The 24,578-nt window shown below is 41.5% G+C and overlaps 1 protein-coding gene across 5 annotated transcripts in view; it reads right to left on the bottom strand.

Moving 5' to 3' along the window:
• Positions 1-6,032: 6,032 nt before the first annotated feature.
• The window catches only part of IFT56 (intraflagellar transport 56), a 206,796-nt gene continuing 188,250 nt past the window's right edge, over positions 6,033-24,578 (bottom strand). For 2 of the 5 annotated variants that reach the window (XM_050954243.1, XM_050954235.1), the window contains exons 14-18: positions 19,976-20,059; positions 18,303-18,372; positions 12,401-12,507; positions 9,258-9,391; positions 6,033-7,483 (exon numbers count right to left, since the gene is read on the bottom strand). In XM_050954243.1, coding sequence (XP_050810200.1) covers positions 7,372-7,483; positions 9,258-9,391; positions 12,401-12,507; positions 18,303-18,372; positions 19,976-20,059 — 507 coding nt within the window. In that variant the 3' untranslated portion in view covers positions 6,033-7,371. The other 3 variants (XR_007774561.1, XR_007774560.1, XM_050954252.1) reach the window with 3 other exon arrangements.

Here is a 24,578-nt window from a genome sequence, read left to right as displayed (position 1 = left end):
AAAAAAGCCTTACTGAGGACACAGGAACAAATCATCCCAATGTGCAGAAAGAATAACAAATATGGCAGGCTTGGCTTAACAGTGACATCTTCAGTGAGCTTAAACTCGAAAAGGAAGCTTACAAGAAGTGGCAATGTGGACAGATGACTAGGGAGGAGTATAAAAATATTGTTCAAGCATGCAGGGGTATAATCAGGAAGGCCAAAGTACAATTGGAGTTGCAGCTAGCAAAGGATGTGACAGATAACAAGAAGGGTTTCTATAGGTATGTTAGCAACAAGGTGGTGGTCAGGGAAAGTGTGGGATCCTTACAGAATGGGGGAGGCATAGTGACAGATGATGTGGAAAAAGCTGAAGTACTCAATGCTTTATTTGCCTCGGTCTTCACAGACAAGGTCAGCTCCCAGACTGCTGCACTGGGCAGCATAGTATGGGGAAGAGGTGAGCAGCCCTCAGTGGTAAAAGAACAGGTTAAGGACTATTTAGAAAAGCAGGACATGCACACGTCTGAGGTCCAGATCTAATGCATCCAAGGGTGCTGAAGGAGTTGGCTGATGTGACTGCAGAGCCATTGGACATTATCTTTGAAAATTCATGGTGATCGGGGGAGGTCACGGACTATTGGAAAAAGGAAAATATAGTGCCCATATTTTAAAAAGGGAAGAAAGAGAACTGGAGGAACTACAGACCAGTCAGCCCCACTTCAGGCCCTGGCAAAATCATGGAGCGGGTTGTCAAGGAATCCATTTTGAAGCACTTGGAGAAGAGGAAGGTGATCAGGAAGTGTCAACATGGATTCATCAAGGGCAAGTTATGCCTGACCAACCTCATTTCTTTCTATGATGAGATAACTGTCTCTGTGGATATGGGGAAAGTGGTGGATGTGATATATTTTGACTTTAGCAAAGCTTTTGATACGGTCTCCACAGTATTCTTGCCAGCAAGTTAAAGAAGTATGGATTGGATGAATGGACTATAAGGTGGATAGAAAGATGGCTAGATTGTCGAGCTCAATGGGTTGTGATCAACAGCTTGATGTCTAGTTGGCAGTCTGGTATCAAGCGGAGTGCCCCGGGGGTCGGTCCTGGGGCCAGTTTTGTTCAACATCTTTATTAATGATCTGGACGATGGGATGAATTGCACCCTCAGCAAGTTTGCAGATGACACTAAGCTGGGGGGGAGGGGTAGATATGCTGGAGGGTAGGGATAGGGTCCAGAGTGACCTAGACAAATTGGAGGATTGGGCCAAAAGAAATGCGATGAGGTTCAACAAGGACAAGTGCAGAGTCCTGCACTTAGGAAGGAAGAATCTCATGCACTGCTACAGGCTGGGATGATTTAGTTGGTGTTGGTCCTGCTTTGAGTAGGGGATTGGACTATATGACCTCCTGAGGTCTCTTCCAAGCCTAATATTCTATGAGACCACCTCTCTCCTCCACCACCTACTTTGAAGGCAATGAGAATGCTGGAAAGACAAAGACTTTAACCTGGGGAGATTGGTCCAAGACTGAGAAGGAAATTAAGCCTGTGTATTAGGAACTGTAACCTGCATGTGACATCCAGTGGGGTGAGAAAAGCTATTTGCATCCAATCTTGCTTAGTCTGAAAGGTTGAATTTAGAATGCGTGTTTAAGGTAATTTTCTGACCTTTATGCCTACCACTTATAATCATTTAAAAATCTGTCTTTCTGTAGTTAAACTTATTTTAATGTTTTTATCTTTAATAATGAGTTTATCTAAAGTGCTTGGGGAATCTGCTCTGACTACAAAAGCTGATTCATGTCTTCTATCCCTTGACAAAGTGACAAAATGATGAGCTTGCATTGTTCAAGAGAAAGTCTTAAGCAATGTAAGATAGTACATTTCTAGGGTGCAAAGCTGAGGGGATTTGCTGGTGTCTCCCTCTATATCATTTATGAATGGCTTAGAGAGCATTTGTGCAATTTAGCTGTGTGTGTCTCTGTATGCTGGTGACTGAGTGATAACAGCACCTGGAGGGGTTTGCTGCTTGTCATTAACAAAGCAGCGTGAGAGACAGCCCAGTCTGGAGAGTTATGGGGGCACAGCGATCCCACAGTTCCATGCTGTGCCCCAGTGATTCCGTCACAATAGCTAAACTGAACAACTACTACTAAGAACCACTATAATAAACTAACTAAGGGGACACAGTTGAGGTAAAACTCAATGTGGACAACTGCAAAGGCTCCATCTTAGGCTAGGGCAATTGAGAAGGAACTGAGGACGTGCCTGTACAATGCTACATAACGACAGCACGGAGCATGAGACTGAGTAACCTGCATGTGAAGGCTGAACAGACACTACTATGAGAAATCTCTGATCAAAGGCGCAGGGGGGCATGAACGCACCTACAGTGGAGTACACATAGGGACACTTTTTTCAGAGGAACTTTCTGAACTAAACCTTTCAGGTCTTCTTTATGTATTATAAAGCTGTCATAAACAGATAGTTAAGGGTTAATGTCTCTTTTACCTGTAAAGGGTTCAGAAGCTCAGTAAACCTGGCTGACACCTGACCAGAGGACCAATAGGGGGACAAGATACTTTCAAATCTTGGTGGAGGGAAGTCTTTTGTTTGTGCTCTTTGTGGTGGTGTTGTTCGCTCTTGGGACTAAGAGGGACCAGACGTACATCCAGGCTCTCCAAATCTTTCTGAATCAGTCTCTCATGTTTCAAACTTGTAAGTAATTAGCCAGGCAAGGCGTGTTAGTTTTATTTTTGTTTCCTCAACTTGTAAATGTTTGTTTTTGCTGGAAGGATTTTTACCTCTGTTTGCTGTAACTTTGGACCTAAGGCTGGGGGGGAGTCCCTCTGGTCTATACGAATCTCATTACCCCATAAAGCATTTCTCTGATTTTACAGAGATAATTTTTATCTTTCTTTCTTTAATTAAAAGCTTTCTTTTTTTAAGAATCTGATTGATTTTTTCCCTTGTTTTAAGATCCAAGGGGATTGGGTCTGGACTCACCAGGGATTGGTGGGGGAAAAGGAGCGGGGATGGTTAATTCCTCCTTGTTTTAAGATCCAAGGGGTTTGAATCTGTGTTCACCAGGGAATTGGTGAAGCCTCTCAAGGCAACCCAGGGAGGGGAAAGTTTGGGGGGGACAGAAAGTGCCCCAGACACTGAAATTCTGGGTGGTGGCAGTGTTACCTGATCTAAGCTAGTAATTAAGCTTAGAAGGGTCCAAGCAGGATCCCCACATCTGTACCCTAAAGTTCAGAGTGGGGAAAGAAACCTTGACAAAAGCAAAAAGTTCAATCCTTCCCCTAATTCAGATCACCTTTAATGTCAGCACATAGACTTGATCTACACTGGGGAAATGTGTTGGAAGTTATGTTAAGTAACACTTTGTTTACAGTACTTGCTAAGAGGAATTTAACTTGTTTAAAAAAAAAACCAGCATGCATCAAAATGTTTTAGTTGGTCATGGATCAACCTTAGATAGTTACAACAGCTAAGACATTTTAAAATAAGAAATATTTAAAATATGACAATTATGGACATTCTAATTAAGTCACAAAATACAACTTTTACAAGAAAGTTTAAAATTAGCCCATGAGCTCACATTGCTTAGAAGATAATAAGGTGCTAAGTAACAATCAGCATGGATTTGTCAAGAACAAATCATGTCAAACCAACCTAATAGCTTTCTTTGACAGGATAACAAACCTTGTGGATGGGGGAAAGTGGTAGATGTGGCATAGCTTGACTTTAGTACGGCTCTTGATACTCTCTCACATGACCTTTTCATAAGCAAGCTAGGGAATACAACCTAGATGGAGCTACTATAAGGTAGGTGTATAACTGGTTGGAAAACTGTTCCCAGAGAGTAATTATCAGTGGTTCACAGTCAAACTGGAAGGGCATATCAAATGGGGTCCTACAAGGATTGGTCCTGGGTCCAGTTCTGTTCAATATCTTCATTAGTGATTTAGATAATGGCATAAAGAGTACATTTATAAAGTTTGTGGACAATACCAAGCTGGGAGCATTGCAACTGCTTTGGAGGATAGGATTAAAATTCAAAACAATCTGGACAAATGGGAGAAGTGATCTGAAGTAAATAGGATGAAATTCAATAGGGTCAAATACAAAGTACTCTACTTAGGAAGGAACAATCAATTGCACACATACAAAATAGAAAATGACTGCCTAGGAAGGAGTACTGCGGAAAGGGATCTGGAGGTCATACTGGATCATAAGCTAAATATGAGTCAACAGTGTTACACTGTTGCAAAAAACCCCCTCATTCTAGGATGTATAGGCAGGAGTGTTGTAAGCAAGAAATGAGAAATAATTCTTCTACTCTGCTCCTCGCTCATAAGGCCTCAACTGGAGAATTTCAGGAAAGATGTGGACAAATTGGAGAAAGACCAGAGGAGAGCAACAGAAATGATTAAAGGGCTAGAAAACTTGACCTATGTAGAAAGATTGAAAAAATTGGGTTTGTTTAGTCTAGAGAAGAGAAGACTGAGGGGAAACATAACAGTTTTCAAGTACATAAAAGGCTGTTACAAGGAAGAAGGAGAAAAATTGTTCTTGTTAACCTCTGAGGATAGAACAAGAAGCAATGGAGTTACATTGCAGCAAAGAAGGTTTAGGTTGAAAATTAGGAAAAACTTCCAGTCAGGATAGTTAAGCACTGGAATAAATTACCTAAGGAGGTTGTGGGATCTCTGTCTAACCTGCTCTTAAAAATCTCCAGTGACAAACACCTGTCAGGGATGGTCTAGATAATACTTAGGGCATGTCTACACTTACGTCTGGAGCAATCGATCCAGCAGGGGTCTATTTATCACATCTAGCTCTCCCGTCAACTCAGTACTCCTCCAGAGCAAGAAGTGTATGTGGAGTTGACGGGGGAGCATCAGCAGTCGACCAACTGCAGTGAAGACACTGCAGTAAGTAGCTCTAAGTATGTTGACTTCAGCTACATTATTTTTGTAGCTGAAGTTGCGTAACTTAGACCGACTTAGCTTGCCCCGACCCCCTTCCCACAGTGTAGACCAGGCCTGAGTCCTGACTTGAATGCAGGGTGTAGAGTAGAAGACCTGGTCCTGCTTTGAGCAGAGGGTTGGACTAGATGACCTCCTGAGGTCCCTTCCAACCCTGACATTCTATGACCTCTCAGTCTCTTTCAGTCCTACAATTTTATGATTGTTGTCTACCAGCCTACTTCTAGAGGCTATCCGGCTTTCCTGCTGGTTAAGCATCAGTGAACAGAATAATTAGCTGCATTTAACATCTGTCACAAAGCCACCACATTGATTTTTCTATAGCTTTAACCCAGGCTCATAGCAGCCATTCCAATTTGTTTCCAAGTTAATTAAACTGGAAAGGAAAATAAAAATGCCTCTTACAAATGGAATGTTTTATGTAACTGCCTTTAATGACAGCATTTACTGATCCATTATGTGGTCTCTTTTTGCAACATGGTGACCCTACCCTTATTCCTGTCATGGTTTGAGGACCTTATTCCCATCACTATCATGGTGGGGGTCCTTAAAATGGAATTTTTCCTTCTTTTCATATAAAAGCAGGTGGCCTACAGCCTATCAAATCATGCCAGACATCACATTGATGATACAGGTGGAAGTTCTTGTTTGAAGACTTGGGCATGCTGGAGAAACACCTTTGTCTCTGCTGCAGTGAGATGATAAAAGGTAACTGAAGTTCCTGAGCTCCAGCAGAGAGGCCTAGCGATATCCTCAGAGTTAGGAGCCTTTTCTATTAGAAGCTGGGGAGAATTCAGAATCTCTTCAGGAGTAAGAAAAACAAAAAATAAAACCACTTACAATATAAGGGTTATCCAGCCACCCTCATCTCAGGATCTAACATCAAAGGTCAGTACATAGGCCATTAGGCCAGTCTGCTTTAACATGGTTCATCTTCATTTGACCATAAAATGCTGATTTGGCAGTCAGTCAATCATACATCCACCCACCTCTGCAGTGAAATAAATTTGCTGTCTCAATTGCCAGCCTCATCACAAGGCAACAAAGCCAAGCAAGAAGTTAGACTGAAAATCAAAGTATAAGCTTTAATCAAGGTACAAACATCATAGTGTTCAATGAAATATCTTGTCACAAGGTACAAAAATACTTTATAAGTTAAGTAATTTTTCCTTTACAAATAATGTACAGATATTATGTACTGTAAGCCTTAAAATTCATTTCTATATCATATCCATTGTGCATTTTCTTAGAATTTCATCTCCTTTAGGATTAAGTGGTCTATTCTGAAAAGGATTCTCCCCAATTCCCTTTCCAGACCACCTTGAAACACAGCAGAGTATTTGCTGGGCAAACTGTCAAGCAAACGCACAATACGTTGCTGTCTAAGGTAGTGACTAGAGAAGAGCCTGATCCTGTAAACATACATTAATAACTTTATTGATGTGAGAGGTAAACTGGTGGGACAACTCACATGAGCAAATTTACTAACGTGCACAAATGTTTGCAGGATCAGACTCTATAGCAAGAAACAGCTCAGCCAATCAGAACCTAATGCTTTGAAAAGCAATCCCCCAAACCTTGTAACTATCCTCCTTGAAAATAAGTAAGCAATTCTGGGGCCCTGCATTTGTGGTTGATTAGCTTTGTGTTCAGAATTAATCTGACTTTGGCCAAGGGATAGCAAATCCTTTTAGACAAAAAGGAAAGAGATAAAAGAGGTTATAAATTGGTCAGAAGGATCCATCTCAAAATGGATGTTGCTCAGGATGTGGTGTGTTCCATCCTGCAGTAGGCCAGGAATATTAAAAACATGTTAACTGTTAATAGTAAGTCAGTCACTAAGATAACACAATCCTTCTTCCATTTGCCATCATCACTCTTGTGCTGAAGCAGATTTGCTGAGTTCTTCTTTGAAGGCCAGGACAACTATTTTAAAATATAAACCTCTCAAATTGCCACAGTACATCTTACGCAGTACTGTGGGAGCTGGTACAAAGGAGTCTGGAGTGCCTGTGAGGGGCAGTTTGAGTTGCTGAACATTGGAATCAAAATCTGAAAGGTTGAGAACCCTTGAACTAGACACTGGGATTGATGTAGAACAGAAAAAATGCCACTTGGATCTAGGTGGGAAAAGCATGGAATTCAAACCCCTTCTGTCCAAAAGAAATCCTTCATACCAATATCATTGAAATTTTGTGCAGTCCAACTGCAGTACTCTTTTTTCCTCCATCTGAGAGTTTGGCAGTCTCTTTAATGTTTGAGAGGCCAGCCCTAAACGAAGACTACAAGAAAGATGTGTGTGGGGTGGGAGGGTGAATGAAGGGGAGGGGCTGGACTCCATGCCCTCCGCTATGCACAAAAAGATGGCATCTGACTTGGTTTTCTTGGTGATGCTGTCTTAGACAGGCACTCTGTTCTCTTTGGCCCACTTCTTCATGATGCGGATGATATACTCTACCTGAGGGTTACCAGTGCTCCTTAGGAGATGTAGCACTTCCCGCAGTGTCTCTCTGAAAAGACAGAAAACAAAGGTTTAAAGCAGGGTCACGAGCACTTGGCTAGAAACAGCTGAAATTTCTGTGCATCTTTACATCCTGAAGGATTGCAAAGCACAGACTCTAAGTATGCAATCTACTTCACCTATGACTGAGGAGGAAGGTGACAGCTAATAAACATCACAGTAAACCTACACAATAGTATGAATCAAGAAATAAAGAATATTGTATCTAGTTGGAACTAGAATGGAAATTCTAGATCAGCAAAAAATATTATTCATACTGTAGCTTGCCAGGATATAAAATTTAACACTCCTACTCTTGCAAAAAATGGCACAAGACATTTAATGGCAAATTGTAAGAGCTTCAGTTTTTCAGGCCATCTGACAGACAACTTCAACAGCACAGCAACACCTATTTCAATACAGGAGCACTGCTCAGCACTAATTAGTCAATGTGTTTTCACAACATGAAGCATTATGTATTTTTTATTACTAAGAAATAAGAGTGCTGCCTTCAGAAGCATGACTCCCTGAAATACCCTGTTTTCCTTGGAGGTTTCCCATTCAACTACTAACCAGATCTAATCGTGTTTAGCTAGATATATCTGATTAATTAATTCATAGTTTTAGGTGGTTTGCATTTAGGGAGAACAAGACCTGACATAACAAGTACATCAGTTTGTTTCTCAGATGCCTGCCATATCCATGCAGAATTCAGATTTTTGTGGAAGGATTAACTCAATTCGAGTTCAGAGACTGAGGTGTTCAGAGACTGACTAGTTTATCTGCACTACTTTGGTAAGGGGCACTGTTAGAAAATGGAGGGCAGACAAGGGAGACAGTAACAGATGCCAGGGCTATGGGCGCTCCTGTTTTCTTGAAAGGTATGCATTTAAGAAAGCAACTGCAACTCCTCCTCTGTGTGGGCCCAAATGGGGAGAAAAATAAGAATTCTAGAGATTATGTGAATCTTAACCAGAACGTCCATGAACTCTGCCAGAGGGAAAATTGGAGGGTGCATTAGTTAATGCCACTGCTTGCAGAGCCTGGTCACTCAGCAGCACAGCAGACTTTTTACTGGAAAACAGGAACAGAAGGTATCCCCTCTTATCCTCCTCCATTCCCCTATCCAGTGAGGTAGGCCAAACACAAAACAATAAATCGGAAGGACCATTTCCTCTTTTCTCTTGGAGGTTTAATCAAACCAACAAGCTTGTATTGAACAAAATTTGCAGAAAGAGAGATTAGGCTTTCACTGAAAACATTCATTTATCATTCAGAAACATGTTCTTCATCCCTCCTGGAGTTGTGAGTAACCATCCACCTTTTTAATTCTGCCATCCTTGAAATTCTAAGACCAAGGAGGAGGGGATATGACTTCCATTCACAGGCCATCAATACCTCTCCCTAATCAGTGAAATGAGGTCCTCCCTTCCTGCCTTCAGGGAATAAGCATGCTGTGTCTGTAGTTTAGCTACTACAAGAACAATGACCAGCAATCTATTTGAGGTCCCTGCAGTGCAGAGCACTAGCTGATGGACTATCCTCCACCACATATCCTGTCCCTGTTGGGCTGGAAGCTAGAAATCAAAAATGGTTATTGAGTGTGCAACTACTGGGGCAGTACAGGTCTCTTTCAAAAGACAAAAAAAAATGGAGGGTTAGGGGACATCTGTTCCTGAAGTCATGCATCTCTTCACAAAAGCAGCTGTGATTGTGGTTCTAGCTACAGCTAGCTGGGAACGGAAGACTAATGAGAAAAGTTCATACACAGCAATGGTACGTACTTGGGTTCTCGGCCAGCTAAGATCATTTGGAAGATGCCCACACAGGCACCCCTCTTGCCTTCCCAGTATTCAGGGTTAGGGTCCAATCTCTCCAGAACATCAAAGGCTTTGGCTGAATAGTAAAACTGGCCCATCTGTGTAGGAAGAAAAAAAACTTTACACATTTCAGGTCACAAGACTGCCTATACAGAATGAGATCCAAAGTTACAGGCTGGTTCTGATGCTATTTGTCTGGTGTTAACAAGAGGACCTAGTCATGGGAACAGCATGCATTTTCCTTTTCTTTTCAGGTAGTCCGTAACTAAAACAGGTACATTCCAATTCCACATTGTCTATGTACAGACTAGGAAAATAGTTTTATCTAACATGATCTTAAACAGTACAGACAGGCCAAGTTGTGACCTTTATTAACTGGTCATGATCAACTCTAGACTCCCCACTAGGTAAACCACATTCAGCTATGAGCTAATAGAGCTAGTCAAAAATGTCATCCCTTTATTTTTGTATGTAATGTTGTAGCCGTGTTGATTCCAGGATATTAGAGAGATAAGGGGGATGAAGTAATATCTTTTATTGGACCAGCTTCTGTTGGTGAGAGAGAAACTCTAAGGCTTACACAGTGTCGTCGACCTGTAAGAAGTGTATAAATTCCAATGAAAGACAGCCTTAGTCTTTATGCATGACTTTCCCTGTATACCCTAGGTGCAAAGTCCTGTTTAAAAGCATGTTAGTTAAAACAAGTTTATCCACATTTTAAAACATAATGGATTTTCCTAGTCTAGATATGGCCATAAAGACACAGCTCTGAAGACTGCTGGGGTATTAGTTCAAAACTAATTTTTTACCCCTCACTATAAAAGTAGAAGAAATATCAAATGTAGTAGTGTTGCAATTCAGAGCTTTCCTGAACCTACGGGAAAATCGTAAGTACACCCAACCTTAGTTATTGACTTGCAGGATAGGTCTAGGGGCACCTGGATTGGTACAGATGGGGAACTCTCAATTCTTCTTTTGGACCTTTTCTAAGGTGGATTTTAAAAGGTGTAACGTGCTAACATGTTTTAAAAGTCTACTGTACATAAGGCAGTGTATATTTTAATATGTGCTAGTTGGTCAAGTTAAAGCCTAGGACAGTTTAGCACACATTCAAGTATATGCTGCCTTGTCTACACTACACTTCTAAAACATATTAGTTAGCCTGTGTTAGCGAACACATGCTAACAACCTACCTTTAAATCCTGGTCTGGACAAAGCCTTGATTGTAGTAGGAAGGACCTGTGGGAAATTAACCAGGGAACATAGCCTCAACTCCCTCAGAGGGGATCTAATCACAGAAGCATTTAGCTTCATATTTGTTCTCATAGAAAGAGTGAAAAAAGATTAAACATATGTGCACACCAGTCCTGGGAAAGAGACAATTTCCAGCAATGCACTGCTACATTATCACAGGACAATTATCAATATGCTTTTGAAATCTTTCATGGCCTGTGTCTCAATCTAAAGGAGTGGGCAAGAATCCCAGTGCTAGAGGCTAAAGATGTTGATCTCATCTATTAGTTTATTGTACCTACTCTTGAGGGTGGAAAAACAAACACCAGAGCATCTGTGCTAAGATTGACAAGGTAGGTAAGGTAAAACCTTTTACTGAACCAACTTCTGTAATTGTAATTGTTTTATGATACCCCGTATGTGGGTTCCCACCTGTATTGAAGGAGGTTCTCCGCTTGGCCTGAATGGGTATCTGAATGGCCTATTCCACAATGTGATCTATTTCTCTGGTGGAGTGTCCTTGTTTAGTGAAGGCAGTTTTGACTGTGATTAAATGCCTGGCTGTTGCTAACAAATTTATTGGTGTGTCTGGGGTAGTTGCAGGAGCTGAGAAGGTAAGTGTAGTGATCTGTGGATTTCTTGCACACAATCATTTGTGGGGTCTCCTTGGTGAAGCTGACTGTGGTATCCAGGAAGTTAATGCTGGTGCGGGTGTTTTCTAGAGAGTATGATGGATGGGCAGTTGTGGTTGAAGTTGTGGTGGAAATCTGAGGGAACCGAGGTCATCTGTCCAGAGGAGGAAAACATCACTGATGTACCTCATGTATATCGTTGGTTTTGTGGTGTATTTTTCCAGAAATTTTTCTCGAGGTGGCCCACGAAGAGGTTGGCATACTGGGGGGCCATCTTAGTACACATGGCTGTTGCCAATATTTGGAGAAAGTGTTTGTTAAATGTGAAGTTACTATGTGTGAGGATGAATTTGATGAGTCTAGCGATGTGTTTAGGTGGATTTTTGAGTGCTGTATATTATCTTGTAAGTATTTGAGGCAGGCAGCAATGCTGTCATGGTGAGGAATGCTGGTGTATAGGGAACGTGACATCCATGGTGGCAAGGATGGTGTTCTGGGGGAGGATGCTGATGTTGGAGTTTCTGGAGGAAGTCAGTAACATCTTGGAGGAAGGTGGGCCTTTGTGTGGGGAGGGATAGCTCAGTGGTTTGAGTATTAGCCTGCTAAACCCAGGGTTGTGAGTTCAATCCTTGAGGGGGCCATTTAGGGAACTGGAGTAAAAATCTGTCTGGGGATTGATCCTGCTTTGAGAAGGGGGTTGGACTAGATGACCTCCTGAGGTCCCTTCCAACCTTATGATTCTATGAGTGGTTTAAGGATGGTTTCTATGAGACCTAATATTCCTTCAGTAAAAGTCCTGTGGCCAGATATGATGGATCTGCCTGGGTTCCTTTGTTTGTGTATCTGGGAAGCCTGTAGCAGGTCCCTGTGGTGGGTTTGTGGGGGATCAGGTTGTAAGCTTCACAGTCTGGACTGCTGTCCCAGAAAGAACTCCAACTTATAGCCCCTGGTTGTGTCTATATTAGAGTTTTCTCTTAAAATTTCCCATTGCTCCCACCACTGAAACTCTACTAGAGGTAGAAATTGTGATTAGCCCTAGTGTAGCCCAGTCACCAGTCTAACTAGAAGACATGATGGTTTAAATGTTGACAGATCTCTACCAGCCTCTATACATTGTGGAGCTTCACTAAAGGTAGCAATGGTGAGCAATTTTAAGAAGAGGAGTCTGCTGTAGACAAGGCATCGGAGTGTAGTGCCACAGATTTAACAAACTAGATACCAGGCCTCAAACAGAAGACTCACCTTGTAGCAGTCATTTGCAATGAGTTGCAAGAGACTGAAGGACTCTCCTGAGGTTTCCATCTTCAGGTAGAGCTCCCAGGCCAGTCGAGGCTTCTTATTCATGATATCTACAATGAGAACAGAAAGTTAGAGAAGGTGAAGAAATGCTATAGTGCACTGTCCAGTAACAACAGGACTAAAATGTTCATAATCTTATCAACCACTTCACCAAAGTCCCTGTTCCCTACTGAAACACATAGGGTTTGAATGAAAGCTAACCATCCCCTCAGCCACATCAATGATAGTGGTAAAGTGTTACAGTTTGCAAACATAAGAAAGAAGAGTTATGAAATCTACACCCGTCAGATTTATATTTCACAGATACAGCACTTACTGTGCTGGAACTCAATGGTCCATCTAGTCTGGCATCCAGCCTGGTGACACATCAAGTCAGTCCATTGCTCTAGCTAGTCTGGTATTCTGCCCCTGACTGCAGACAATACCAAATGCTTAACAGGATGAGGGAAAGGGGGATGGAAATAAAACCCAAGAGAAATCTCATAACACATAGCTAGTTATACAGTGCTATACATGAAAGAAACAATTTGTGATCCTCATTCTATGCTTTGAAGCAGGAGTTCATATTGCTCTCATTATCTTAGTTTGCACACAGTAACTACAAAATTAAAGAAGTCCTAGCCACCTAAGTCTGCAGAGTTTTAGACTCAAAAGGTTATCTACAGCTCAGCACATGAACTCTTTAATTTCAGTTACCAGCAATAGCTCTAAGTTCCATTTCATGGTTTTGCTGCTAGTTTCCACAGCTTCTGTGCAAGGGCAGGATAAACCAGCATTCTTTGAAGTGAGTGTATTCCCTTGGAACAGTGGATTTTAGAGATGACATACAGTACAAATAGGAAAAAGTCTAGAGTATGTTTTGTACATGTATTCAATAAGAATCTATAAGATAAGCCCTTATCTACACTACAACACTTAACTGTGTTTGTTACACTTAGTAGCATGGTTAACAGTTAAACCACAGCAGCTAACAGTGTTTCACCCTTGCCAGAGGCCTGGGCTGACACTGATCAGCACTGTTATTTTGCTGTGTTGACAGGATGCTCTAATGGTGCCTGTCTGAGTCCTCCTCCTTCCAAGAGCTCTGTGCAGGACCATCCAGAACCAATTTCCTTGCATGATGAAAGAGTCTTTGTGCACGTCCTCAGGACACTCTATCCCTCTGCTTGGGCAGTGTAGGAGACCTATAGTTACCCAAGATTTTCCCAGAGATATGAGTAGGAAGCATCAATGATGCAGATGCACAAACTTGGTTGGAATATGATTATAATAGGAGGGGTGGATAAAGAGAGGAGGAGAGTAAGCTGTTGTCTGGACACGAGTCAACCATGTTTGTTGAACAGAGTCTGAAAAGAGTTTGTATCCAGTTCGCAACACATGCACTAATACTTATAGCATTTAAACAACAATTAAGCAATTGAAATTCACTTAAATCCTTTTACCTCTTCAGTTTTGGGTAGAGGACATGCATGACGTGGAACTAACTACCACTTTTGAAGTCCCATGATGTCAGAGATTATTATGGGGCATAGAGTGGAGAATGTTGAATAAACAGAGAATGTATTTCTTATAGGGTACTGGACTGTGACATTCTCCTACTCTCTAATCTATTCAAACAGTGAGACTTAATATTACCCACTCACGTTCATAGAAAATAAGTCAGACATGAAGGACTGATGTCCTGAATGCCTGGCACCCACCTGATTTTAAATACTGAATCCCCATAGTACTCATTGGTCCAAAGAAAGATAAAAATATCCACAAGATCCTTGCCATTGTGCACCCTATGAGGAAATTCTTTCCAGATTCCATAGATCTTGTGGTCATTTTAACAGTGCATATGTGAGCAAGAACTGCCACGAGCCATTAACCTGAAACATCTCTGGTATAACACAACTAGTCATAAGTGCCAGAATACACTTTCTCATGAATCCCAGTAAGTTTCATCCAGTACTTTTAGAGACAGAAAATTCCACAAACAGACCCTCTGAAGGTAAGGAAGTATTTAACCTAAAGTTTGGCTTGTTAATTCCAGGCATATCACAATATTTTCTTATTGTGAAGGGAAAATATCCCCTTGGATCAGGTGTCTACCTCCTCTCAGAGTTCCACCAGCTATTCATTCTGTGCACTGGTCATTAATATGGGGAAAATTCTTGTGCTCTTCAAGGTGAGGGAATGCTTGGCATTATGTGTACAGAAGTCAAGCGGAGTAACAATCATTTTTGACATTTATCAGGAATACCAATATAAATCCCTTCACACTGCACTAGAAACATACTCCAGAGTAGTCTATCTGCACAACCAACCTCTCTCTATCTGATTCTAAGTAAAACTATAATCTAGGGATAACTACATTAAAAATTACAAGAACTTCTCATATGTCCGAGCACAAACTGTTCACCAACTGGAGTCAGGAAGAATCTACCCTTCCTTCACAACCTACATGGTATAGTATTGTACAAGTAGGTGCATTATGGGGAAGTTACATCCTGTTATGAAATATCCTGAAATGGCCACTATTGGAGATAGTACATAAGAACAGGTAATTATTGGACTCTCCTGGTGTGGCAGAAACTGAGACACCAGACTAGATTTTGGTTTCTTCAGCTTCAGTAGTAGCACCCTCAGCAGAGAGAACACAAGTCTTAGCCCCACATATGACGACCAGATGTCTGAGCACTGAAAACCTCACAAACCATGATTTCTTATGGGGAAAAATGCCTTTATAATTTAGTAACAACTAGCAATCTATGCATATAGAGAAACAGTGCGCCATGCTGGGAAGCGAAATAGTAATGGCTTTTCACCTCCTCTTTGAGATAAGGTCTAAATAATTGGTACAATAGCTCGAGACCACACATATTACACAGAGCCCTGAATCAGTTGCATTTCCAGCATCTCTAGCCTCCTGCAAATATGTGAGGACAGAAATATCCAAGGGATGATTTGAAGGCCAAAAGTACAACTAGGTTAAAAAAAAGAATTAGATAAGTTCATGGAGGATACGTCCATCAGTGGCTATTAGCTAAGATGGCTAAGCTTCTGACTGCCAGATTCTGGGACTGAAGGACAGGGAATGGATCACTTGGTAATTGTCCCATTCTGTTCATTCCCGCTGAAGCATCTAGCATTGGCAGAAGACAGGATATTGGGCTAGATGGACCATTGATCTGACCCAGTATGGTCATTCTTATGTTCCTACAATATCTGCTCATACTCAGAAATGAATACGCTAGAATACTTTACATTTCTATAGAATCTTTCATCCAGAAGGATCTCAAAGTAATATATATACTTTACACATCAAGGGATAAGTTCATCCACCACTGAAAGCAGCTGGCCCTGTAATAAATTGTGGCAGCTATTTAGCAGCACACCTCAACATTTTAAGAGATATGGAAGAATACAGCAACTCTAATGAAACTTCAGTGGAAACTTAGCATGAAGAAAATAATTTCTAATGCCACAATTACCTAATGTACCCAAGAATATTTAACTATTCTTATGAAAGTTCCATGGGATCTTTTTAATGACCACAAGGATCTTACAGCATCCCTAGCACCATAGTAGGGAATTGCTTTAGTACAGAATTAAATGGAAGCGCACCACCTACTGAATCAGCACCATCATTTCATTCTGCATCTTGGGTTCTGCCATCACGTAAAACTTTATCCATGGGTGTGACACATGGCCAGAAAGGGTTAAGCATCCTGCAGGATAAATTACTCAAATTCAACCTTTAGGGACATATTGGTAGATAATGATTGTGTTTTCATGTGTTTACATATATATTGTTAGAGTTTAACAATGTAACCAAATAGTTCCTGTTTTTGCTGTATTCTATTAATTGAGATCAAAAGGAGATCTGAACATTTAAATGAACTGTAAATATAGTGCTATCACTGTATTGATCTCTCTTTGAAATGTATAGCAAATCACCTGCGAATGGTGAAAAACAGGTAATTGCCTTATGTTAATCCCTGTAGCTAGTTACCAGTGATGCTTAGGAAATAAGTCTACTTCACAGTCTCAATGATTGCTTACTGTTCACCTAAGAACTCTGAGCTGTCAAGAGAAGACGTGAAACTGTATAAAAACCCTTGGGTCCTGATCCTTTTTATCTCAGATTTGCTTGATGCTTTACGCAAGGGAAGTTTCAGTTGTAAACTGAGATCTCCAGTCCCACCTGGATCACCCTGAATATGAATGTTGAACCTACGGACTAATTCTGAAAGAACTCTTTGCAACTATAAAAGTTACCATCTCTACTATAAAACTGATCTCAGAATTGTACTCAAGTCTGTATTTTACTGATCTTTTAACTAATTCTCTCTTCTTTTTTAATAAATTTTAGTTTAGTTAATCAGAATTGGCTGTAAGTATTTATTTGGGTAAGATCTGAGATATTCCTTAACCTGAGAGGTAATGTGTCTGATCCTTTGGGACTGGTAGAACTTTCTTCTATGATGAATAAGATTTTCAGTAATTCGCATATCTGACTTGGGTGTCTGGGTGGAAGCCCAAAACTGGGTTGCTTTAAGGGAAGTGTGTTTTGGTTTCTTGGTAACCAGTAAGGTATTATAGAAGTGTTGGCTTGGTATAGGAATATCCACCAGCATTGGGGATTGTCTGCCCCATTCTTTACAGTTTGCCCTAACTGAATAACCTCAGTGTGGCTCCCCTGGGACCCCGGTCACAATGGGTAAATGTCAAAACATAAAATTCACAATAAACAAATATTCTAGATTTATGGATTAATTAAGAAAGAAACTGTGAGGTCCCCAAGGAGAATGAGGAATGGTTGGTCAATGTGTGTGGTGTAGAAGTCTCCAGTTACCTGTCTGGGAAGGGTATAGCATAGATAGTGACTCCACCTCCAACACAGCATAATGAAGCTACTGTTGCTGCTCTGGAAGTCATTGGGGTGGGAGAAGGGCAGTCTAATGAACATTCTTACGGTTGTGCTGAGGCTACAAGGAAGGAGTTGCCTCAGGAAAAGTCTCCAGATTTGAGCTGCACAAGCCTGTAGCAAAGGCCACCTCTGTGGTACTCCGCTTTGAAAAAGTGGTACTGCTCATGTGCTCTCAAATTGACAAAATGTCACCTAAAGTAAGTGACATTGGCAAGCAATCATCACAGTAACAGCCACCATGTTCTTTATCTATTTAGTCAGTCTATGGTCTTCTTCACCAAAGTAGTTGAGCATTGCACAATCACTAATGGATTTTATTTTCACAGCATCTCTTTGAGTTAGGGAACTACTGTTCACATTTTATAGATGGAGAACTGAGGCACAAGTGTAAGTGACTTATCCAAGATTACAGAGGAAGTCTGTAGAATTGAACCCAGGCCCTGACTGCTAGGTTGGTGCCCTATCCACTAGACTACCTTTCCCTTCCACTCACCTCTTCCTATTCCTCTAAGGTTTTATATTATACATCACTTGTATATGAGCACCTTTCCATGAGAAGGATTTTGTAAAAACTGGAACAAACCAATATTAATTTAATAGCAATTAATGTAATCTATTATAATCGGCAATCTCTGCTCAGACAACGTTCTGGACTTGGAAGAATGAGGTCCGACAGGTCAGGAAGAAGGAGCATTGGCAGAGCTGTGTTGGGCCAGAACTGAAATAGGAGTGGTTATGCAGCCAAAGATATACTGCTTGCAGAATACTTACTCGCACTACAGCTGGCTAGAGCCAGTGCTGTTGGCACTTCACTTTCATAAGTACTAAATCCACCCACAACATTAAAAACTAATAGGGAAGATGGATTGGCAACACTAATGCAAAACAGGAGGATCCACACCCTGCAATCTTGCAAGTAAAGTGACTCACAGCAACGAGCCAGCCAGCTAAGGTAAACATAATCATTCTTTATCTTCTCACTCTGGATCAAGAGGAACACCTGCAGGAAAGAAGGAAAAAGAAAATTATGTGCATCTGCTCTCCCAAATACACAGTAGACCATGTTCTTGTTTCAATATGTAGCCAAGGCCCAGGCCGGAGAACACTCAACAACAGCTTGATGGGAAGAGTTAGGGTGTGAAATTGTAATCCCTCGGGGCATCTCTCTGTGTCTGGTAAGTGGGGAATTCACACAGTACAACATTTATCATGGTATTATCTGGAGCTCTAAAATGCCAAACTATGGTGTGGCCTCACTTGAACAGCTGCTAGCGGGTGTTGGTACATAGCAATCCAGCCATAAAGAAAGACAGCGGCTGAGAGAAGAGGCTAGTTTGCATAGGCAGCAACTGAGAATGCATTAATTTAGAATGCAGTGCAAAGAATGAAATCAGTGTCTTTCTAAAATACCAGAAGTCTCACTGTGATGATGATCCCTTCCCACCCCTCTGCCACATATTGTATGAAACAGAGCATTCCTGGACTAACAATAACAGTCCTTAACTATTAGTTTTATCAAGGCTCTGTGTCAAAAAATGACTTTTTACAACATATAGTGGAGTTACAGTCATTCCACATCTAAGGAGGGCTGGGGGTGATTTTGTTGAGTTCCTGAGGTCTGGTCTATACTACAATGTTAGGTTGACCTAAGTTGACTTGTTTTGCATCTATCCACACCACACCTGATGCAGGTACCCACCAACATCAATGCAATAACAACCTCCAACAACGCAAAGCTAAAGTCTACGTTCTTCCATCAACATAGTGCTAATATAGACAGTGCATTACCTGTGTCAACTCTAGCAGTCTTTCAGGAAAAAACTGTCACCATATGGCTCCTGGAACTCAAATTTAAAACTCAAAAGAAAACCATTTCATTTTTTTTGGCCTATAAAAATCAAACGATTTGCTTAAAATAAAATCACATGGGTTTGGGGAGTTTTTGGGTCTGTCCTCTGATTTTTTTAACCCTTGTGGGAAATGTCTCTTCTTTCTTCCCAGCAGCCAACTGGTTTTGTGCATTTCAGGGATAATTCAACATCAGATGCACCAAAAAAAAAAAAAAAAAAAAGCTATGTGTGGGGAGAAATTAATCTCCTTAAGTACTAATATGCTGCTGAATAGAATGGGCAGCACTTCCTCTTTCTTTCCTCCTCGCAGGGGAAGAAAGTTTGTTTCTCACAAAGCTCCAAGGGAGACACCTAAAGCTCTCATCTATCCGGTCTCTGTTGCTCAGTGATCCCTACTCCGCCTGAACAAGCCCTAAGTATGCCTGTGATCTCAGGCACAGTACACGGAACACTGATCAAGAGAGCATTCCTTGATCAGCTAGAGATAGCTTGGAGTGCTGCACTCACAGCATAATCCCCAGATACCCAATCCTATGAGTTAGCAGGACTCCAACTCCCTTGAACAAGATTCACTGAAAGCAAGATATACATCTCAATTCCTGCAGGAAGTAGCAGCTGCATTTCCACACAATATGCAGAATCAGAAAGGTGTGGGGGTGAAAGTGTGTGTGTGTGGCAGGGGGTGGTGATTATGTAGGAAATAATTCCATTGGCTTTTTTTTTTCTCTTTTTCTTAAGAAAGTATATACATACCTCTTCACCCTCGCTGGTATTGCCAGTGGCAGCTTTGGCTTGGGCGTAGTTAAAGTTAAAAGTGTCATCATTGTAGAAATAACTCTGGAAAATAAGCCAGACAGACAGAAAACCATGGTGTACAACGTTAAAAATAAAGACCAAAAATCTGAGTCAGCCTATAGCAGACAATTGGGAAAAAAACCACAAACGATACACTGTAAACATTAGGCACTTACAAACAGTGCCTAAAGAATTATGGAGGGGCTTTCCATCCTGACAATATGATTACAGTCAAAACTGAAACATTCCTGGGTATTAATCATGGTTGGTTTGGAGAATGTTCCAAGCCAAAAATTACAGGGTGGCAGCTTTTGTTGGGTTTGGCTTTCATTCTGGGCACGCTAACACCTGCTATGAGGCTGTGGCCACTTCCTCCATGACCCCTCATATATCCCCAACACCTTAAAATCTGGGCTGGTGAACAGGTAGCTCTGACTCTCGAGTGGTTTAAAAGAGTGAGCAGTGGAGCCCTCTTGCTTTGTGAGGCTAGCTAGCTGACATTCACAATCATAATACTGTGCTGAGTATTCTCCCTCAACAATGGTTTTGTCAGGGTTAGAACAAGTCTGTGGGTTAGGGAAACTTGGTAAGCAAGAAGCTAGCTTCTCTGCATCACCACTTCCTTTTGTACAAATACAGCCAGCCTTCTCGCTCAAACTTCACTTCTAAGTCCTTCAGCACTGGATGCCAGAGAATTTCAATGCTACCCTTCCTGTGACTTACATCTCAAAATTCTTTATGCTGTGGGAATCCGCACAAATAAGGCCAAGTCCATTCTACAACTTTCAAGAGAGTCTTATCAGTTATTGACATGGTCAGCTATAAACATGATTACAAAACTCTGACAGCAACTATGGTCAGCTAACAGCATTTCACCGCAGTTAGGGTGTATCTGCATTACAGAAGTGAACATAAGTTGGGAGGAACAGACCTTGTGTAAGTACTAATGCTGCTGTGAATTCACAGTAGCCATGCCCATCTGGTTGCAGAACAAGCACATTTTCTATCCTGCACTAGACTTACAATTGTTATCTTGGGTCTTGTAGCACCAGACCTTAAGTCCCTTGATCTTTTCATACCATCACTTGCTGTTCTGAGTAAGGTACAACTCCGCTAGCTGTTCAGACACTCAGTTGTACACTAACGTGTTCCTTATGACCAGGACTCATCTTGGCCTGGATTATCTCATCTCCCCAGATGGTCATCGGTGCCAGTATGTTGCCCTCAGACCGGCTGGCACACTCATAGCAAGGCGTCCTTTGAGACATGCAGTTTTAATTCAGTCACAGATAAAGGTGATTACTGAGGAAATATAATGCAAATGAGTTCCACAGTGTTCTCAGCTCTACTTGTAAACCTAAGTGGCTTCGATCAAAATTGGCCTCTGTGCTACAAAGCATAAACCATACTGGGCAGGCCACCTAAGACTTGACTGGTGGGAAGTAGCGGGAGAACTATTTGAACCATTAGGGCTATAGGAATATAGGTGTTGCCAGCCTGGCTTAGACCAGCGGTCCATTTAGCTTGCATCCTGGTTTGGAGAGTGGCCAGTACCAGCTGCTTCAGAGGAAGGTGCAAAAAACCCTGCAGTAGGCAGTATGGGATAGCCTACTCCCAGGGAACAGTTCCTTCCAATCCCCACTCTTTAGAAGTCACCTTATGCTCTCAAGTATAAGGGTGTGTATCCCTTCAAAAAGATTTTTAAAATACTTATTGTTATAACTCTGGGAATATACAGGACTGGCGCTAGACTTTTTCGCACCCTAGGCACATGGCCATTTTGCCGCCCCGCACGCCGCTCCCGCGGCTCCGGTGGACCTCCCGCAGCCATTTCTGTGGAAGGTCCGTTGGTCTGCGGCTCCAACGGACCCTCCACAGGCACGATTGCGGCAAGTCCACCGGAGCCACCTGCCGCCCCCCACCCCCACAGCAAAATTCCGCCCCCCGAAAATCCTGGCACCCTAGGCAATTGCCTAGTTCGCCTCAATGGAAGCACCGGCCCTGGGTATATAAAATGTCCAGTCTTTTTTAATCCTCCTAAGATGTTGGCCTCAATATCATCTGGTGGCAATAAATTCCACAGGTTAACTGTGTGTCTTAGCTGAAAAATATATTTCCTTCAAAATGATCCATTTTGAATTTGCCACAATTCCACTGACTCTCCTTGTTCTTGTCCTCTGAGAGAGTGAATAGAAGTTCACAATCTACCTTCTTTGTATCATTATTTTATATACTTTTCTCCTGTCTCCTTTTATTCTTTTTTTCCCTAAAGCCTACAGTTTCAAACTTTTTCAATCTCTCTTCATATGAGAATATGTTCATGTCCCTAATCATTCTCATTACCTTTCTCTGAACCCTCTCTAATTCTGATGTTCCCTTGGAGTGACCAGAACTGAACAGTATTCCAATGAGGGCATACCACCAATGTATATATTAGCACCATTTCTTCTGTATTAATCTGTTTCCTATTCCTTATGCATCCTAATTTTATTTGCTCTTGATGAACACATTGGCAATGCACTAGAGGAGACTGACAGAGGTGGATCACATGATGGTTAATTTTGCTTGAAGCACGTCCAATCAAAACAGTGATCACTTGCATGCCATTGGAAACATTTACATGTGCAGACATGTGATGTGTTCCATGCATTCTTGGGGGACAATGAGAAGGTGGGAGGGGCAAGTGGTTATTAGCATACCCCATTTTTCTGGAGTAGACCAAGTCTCAGAGTTCTAGGCCGGCAAATGGTTGGCTTCCTTTATCCAGTTCAGCACTCCTTTTTACAGAGTGAAGTGGACGCTCTAGTTATATTCACATAACCAGTTTAACCTGCCCTCCTTCCTCCAGGCTCTCTTATATGATGTCCCAGAGTGCATTGTTCCACATGCTGCTGAAACTGCTTTGTTTGCATGCCCTCAGCCCAGTCTATTAGCTGTGGAGGCACTACAAGGCAGTTGCCCAGAATGCACCGATAAACATAGTTAGATAGCACAGTAAGTGCAGATGTACAAACAAGGCTCTTTGAGCAAAAAATGTGCCCTGTTACATGTATCCAGTTAAACTGCTCTGGCCTCTACAAAATCATGGATAAAAGTTGTAGGGCTGAAACGACCTAAAAGATCATTGGCCGCTTTGTTTGGGAGCTTCAAAAGTACTACTTCCTTACCCACCCTTGTTAATGTTTAGCCATGCCTAGGGACATATTTTTCATCTCCAGGTGTGTGGACATATTAGATTCTTTTGTGAGCTCTTTATGCTTGAAAGCACTGGCAATGCATGGTATACAAGGGGTTAACCTAATGACCCTTGATTTGGAATGTATGGAGGGGCCTGGTGCCAACTGGCACCAGGCCTTAGTCAGCAGGGAATGTTCAAGCACTGATAGGCTGAGTTATCCTAGACTTCTGGAACTGGCTTTGTGCAGCACCCTATTTCTCTGGCACTCCTTAGCCGCCCTTTAATCCAACAATCATTGTTTGCCAGCTTCATGATCTGGTGTCTTTATTTTAGTTATCTCATCTGTATGTTTCATTTCTAAACTGCTTTTCCTCTCACCTACTTCCCATTTCCAAAGTTACTTCGAACTCTGCTATATTATACTGAGATAATATAAATAATATCAAATAAACTACAGGAACTGTTTGTACATATTCCAAGTGAATGATCAAAGGAACAGGGGAGGTGTGTGTGCATGCCTGTGTACACTAGTATCCTCTAGTGGGTGGCCCAGGAAAGAGCTGCTCATGTGCAAATCAGAATCTCTTCAGCAACTGAGCTCAGGAAGCTGCTCTTTCAGGCATGCAAATAGCAGACAAGTGTAAGTATGTGTGCGCGCGCAATACTGCACTGTGCTGGATGGGATAGATTATTCACCCTTGACCCCTGATTTGCTCTTAGAAGGTTTACATTTTAAAATCAAATTATAGCCTATACGTTAGGGAAAGTTAAAATGTGTAAAGATGTTGATGATAAAAAATAATTGAAGTTGTAATGCAAGTAGGGAAAACAAATGTAAAAATACGTGTTACAGGCTTTGCAAAAGTAGGCAACCTAGATAGTTAGCCGAAAGTGCTTGACCTAAGGTTATAAGGTTTAGTAATATGCATCTTGTGATAAACAAATAAACCACAAAAGAGGAGTGTAAGCTTGAAATAACAGATTTTTAAGGGATTTTTGGTATATGTAACCATCAAGTTAACCACATTAATGTGCTGGAAATATTGGGAAGTGTGTTGACACAAACAGCTTATGTCAGCAATCAGAACCCCAATTATGGTTTCCCCGAAAGCCACACCTGGACAGGAGCTCATAGGCAATCTAAATATGGTTACCGGATGCATGGGGGATGTAAGGAAAAAGGGTATAAAAAGGTTGTCAGACCAACCCCAGTGGGCACAGCAGCATGACAGGATGTGGAAGTTTAGATTGTCACACATCACTTCTGATATTCTCCACTTACTTTTCCTTCCATCCTCTGATACTTCTGATTGTCTCCATATGGGTGTGAGAATGCATAATGCAGGGAATTGTTCTGCTATACTTATTTTGCTTTTCAATTAT

The sequence above is a fragment of the Gopherus flavomarginatus genome, chromosome 1, assembly GCF_025201925.1.
Source record: "Gopherus flavomarginatus isolate rGopFla2 chromosome 1, rGopFla2.mat.asm, whole genome shotgun sequence".
NCBI classification, from domain to species: Eukaryota; Metazoa; Chordata; order Testudines; family Testudinidae; genus Gopherus; species Gopherus flavomarginatus.
This window is presented reverse-complemented; position numbering and strand designations above follow the sequence as displayed.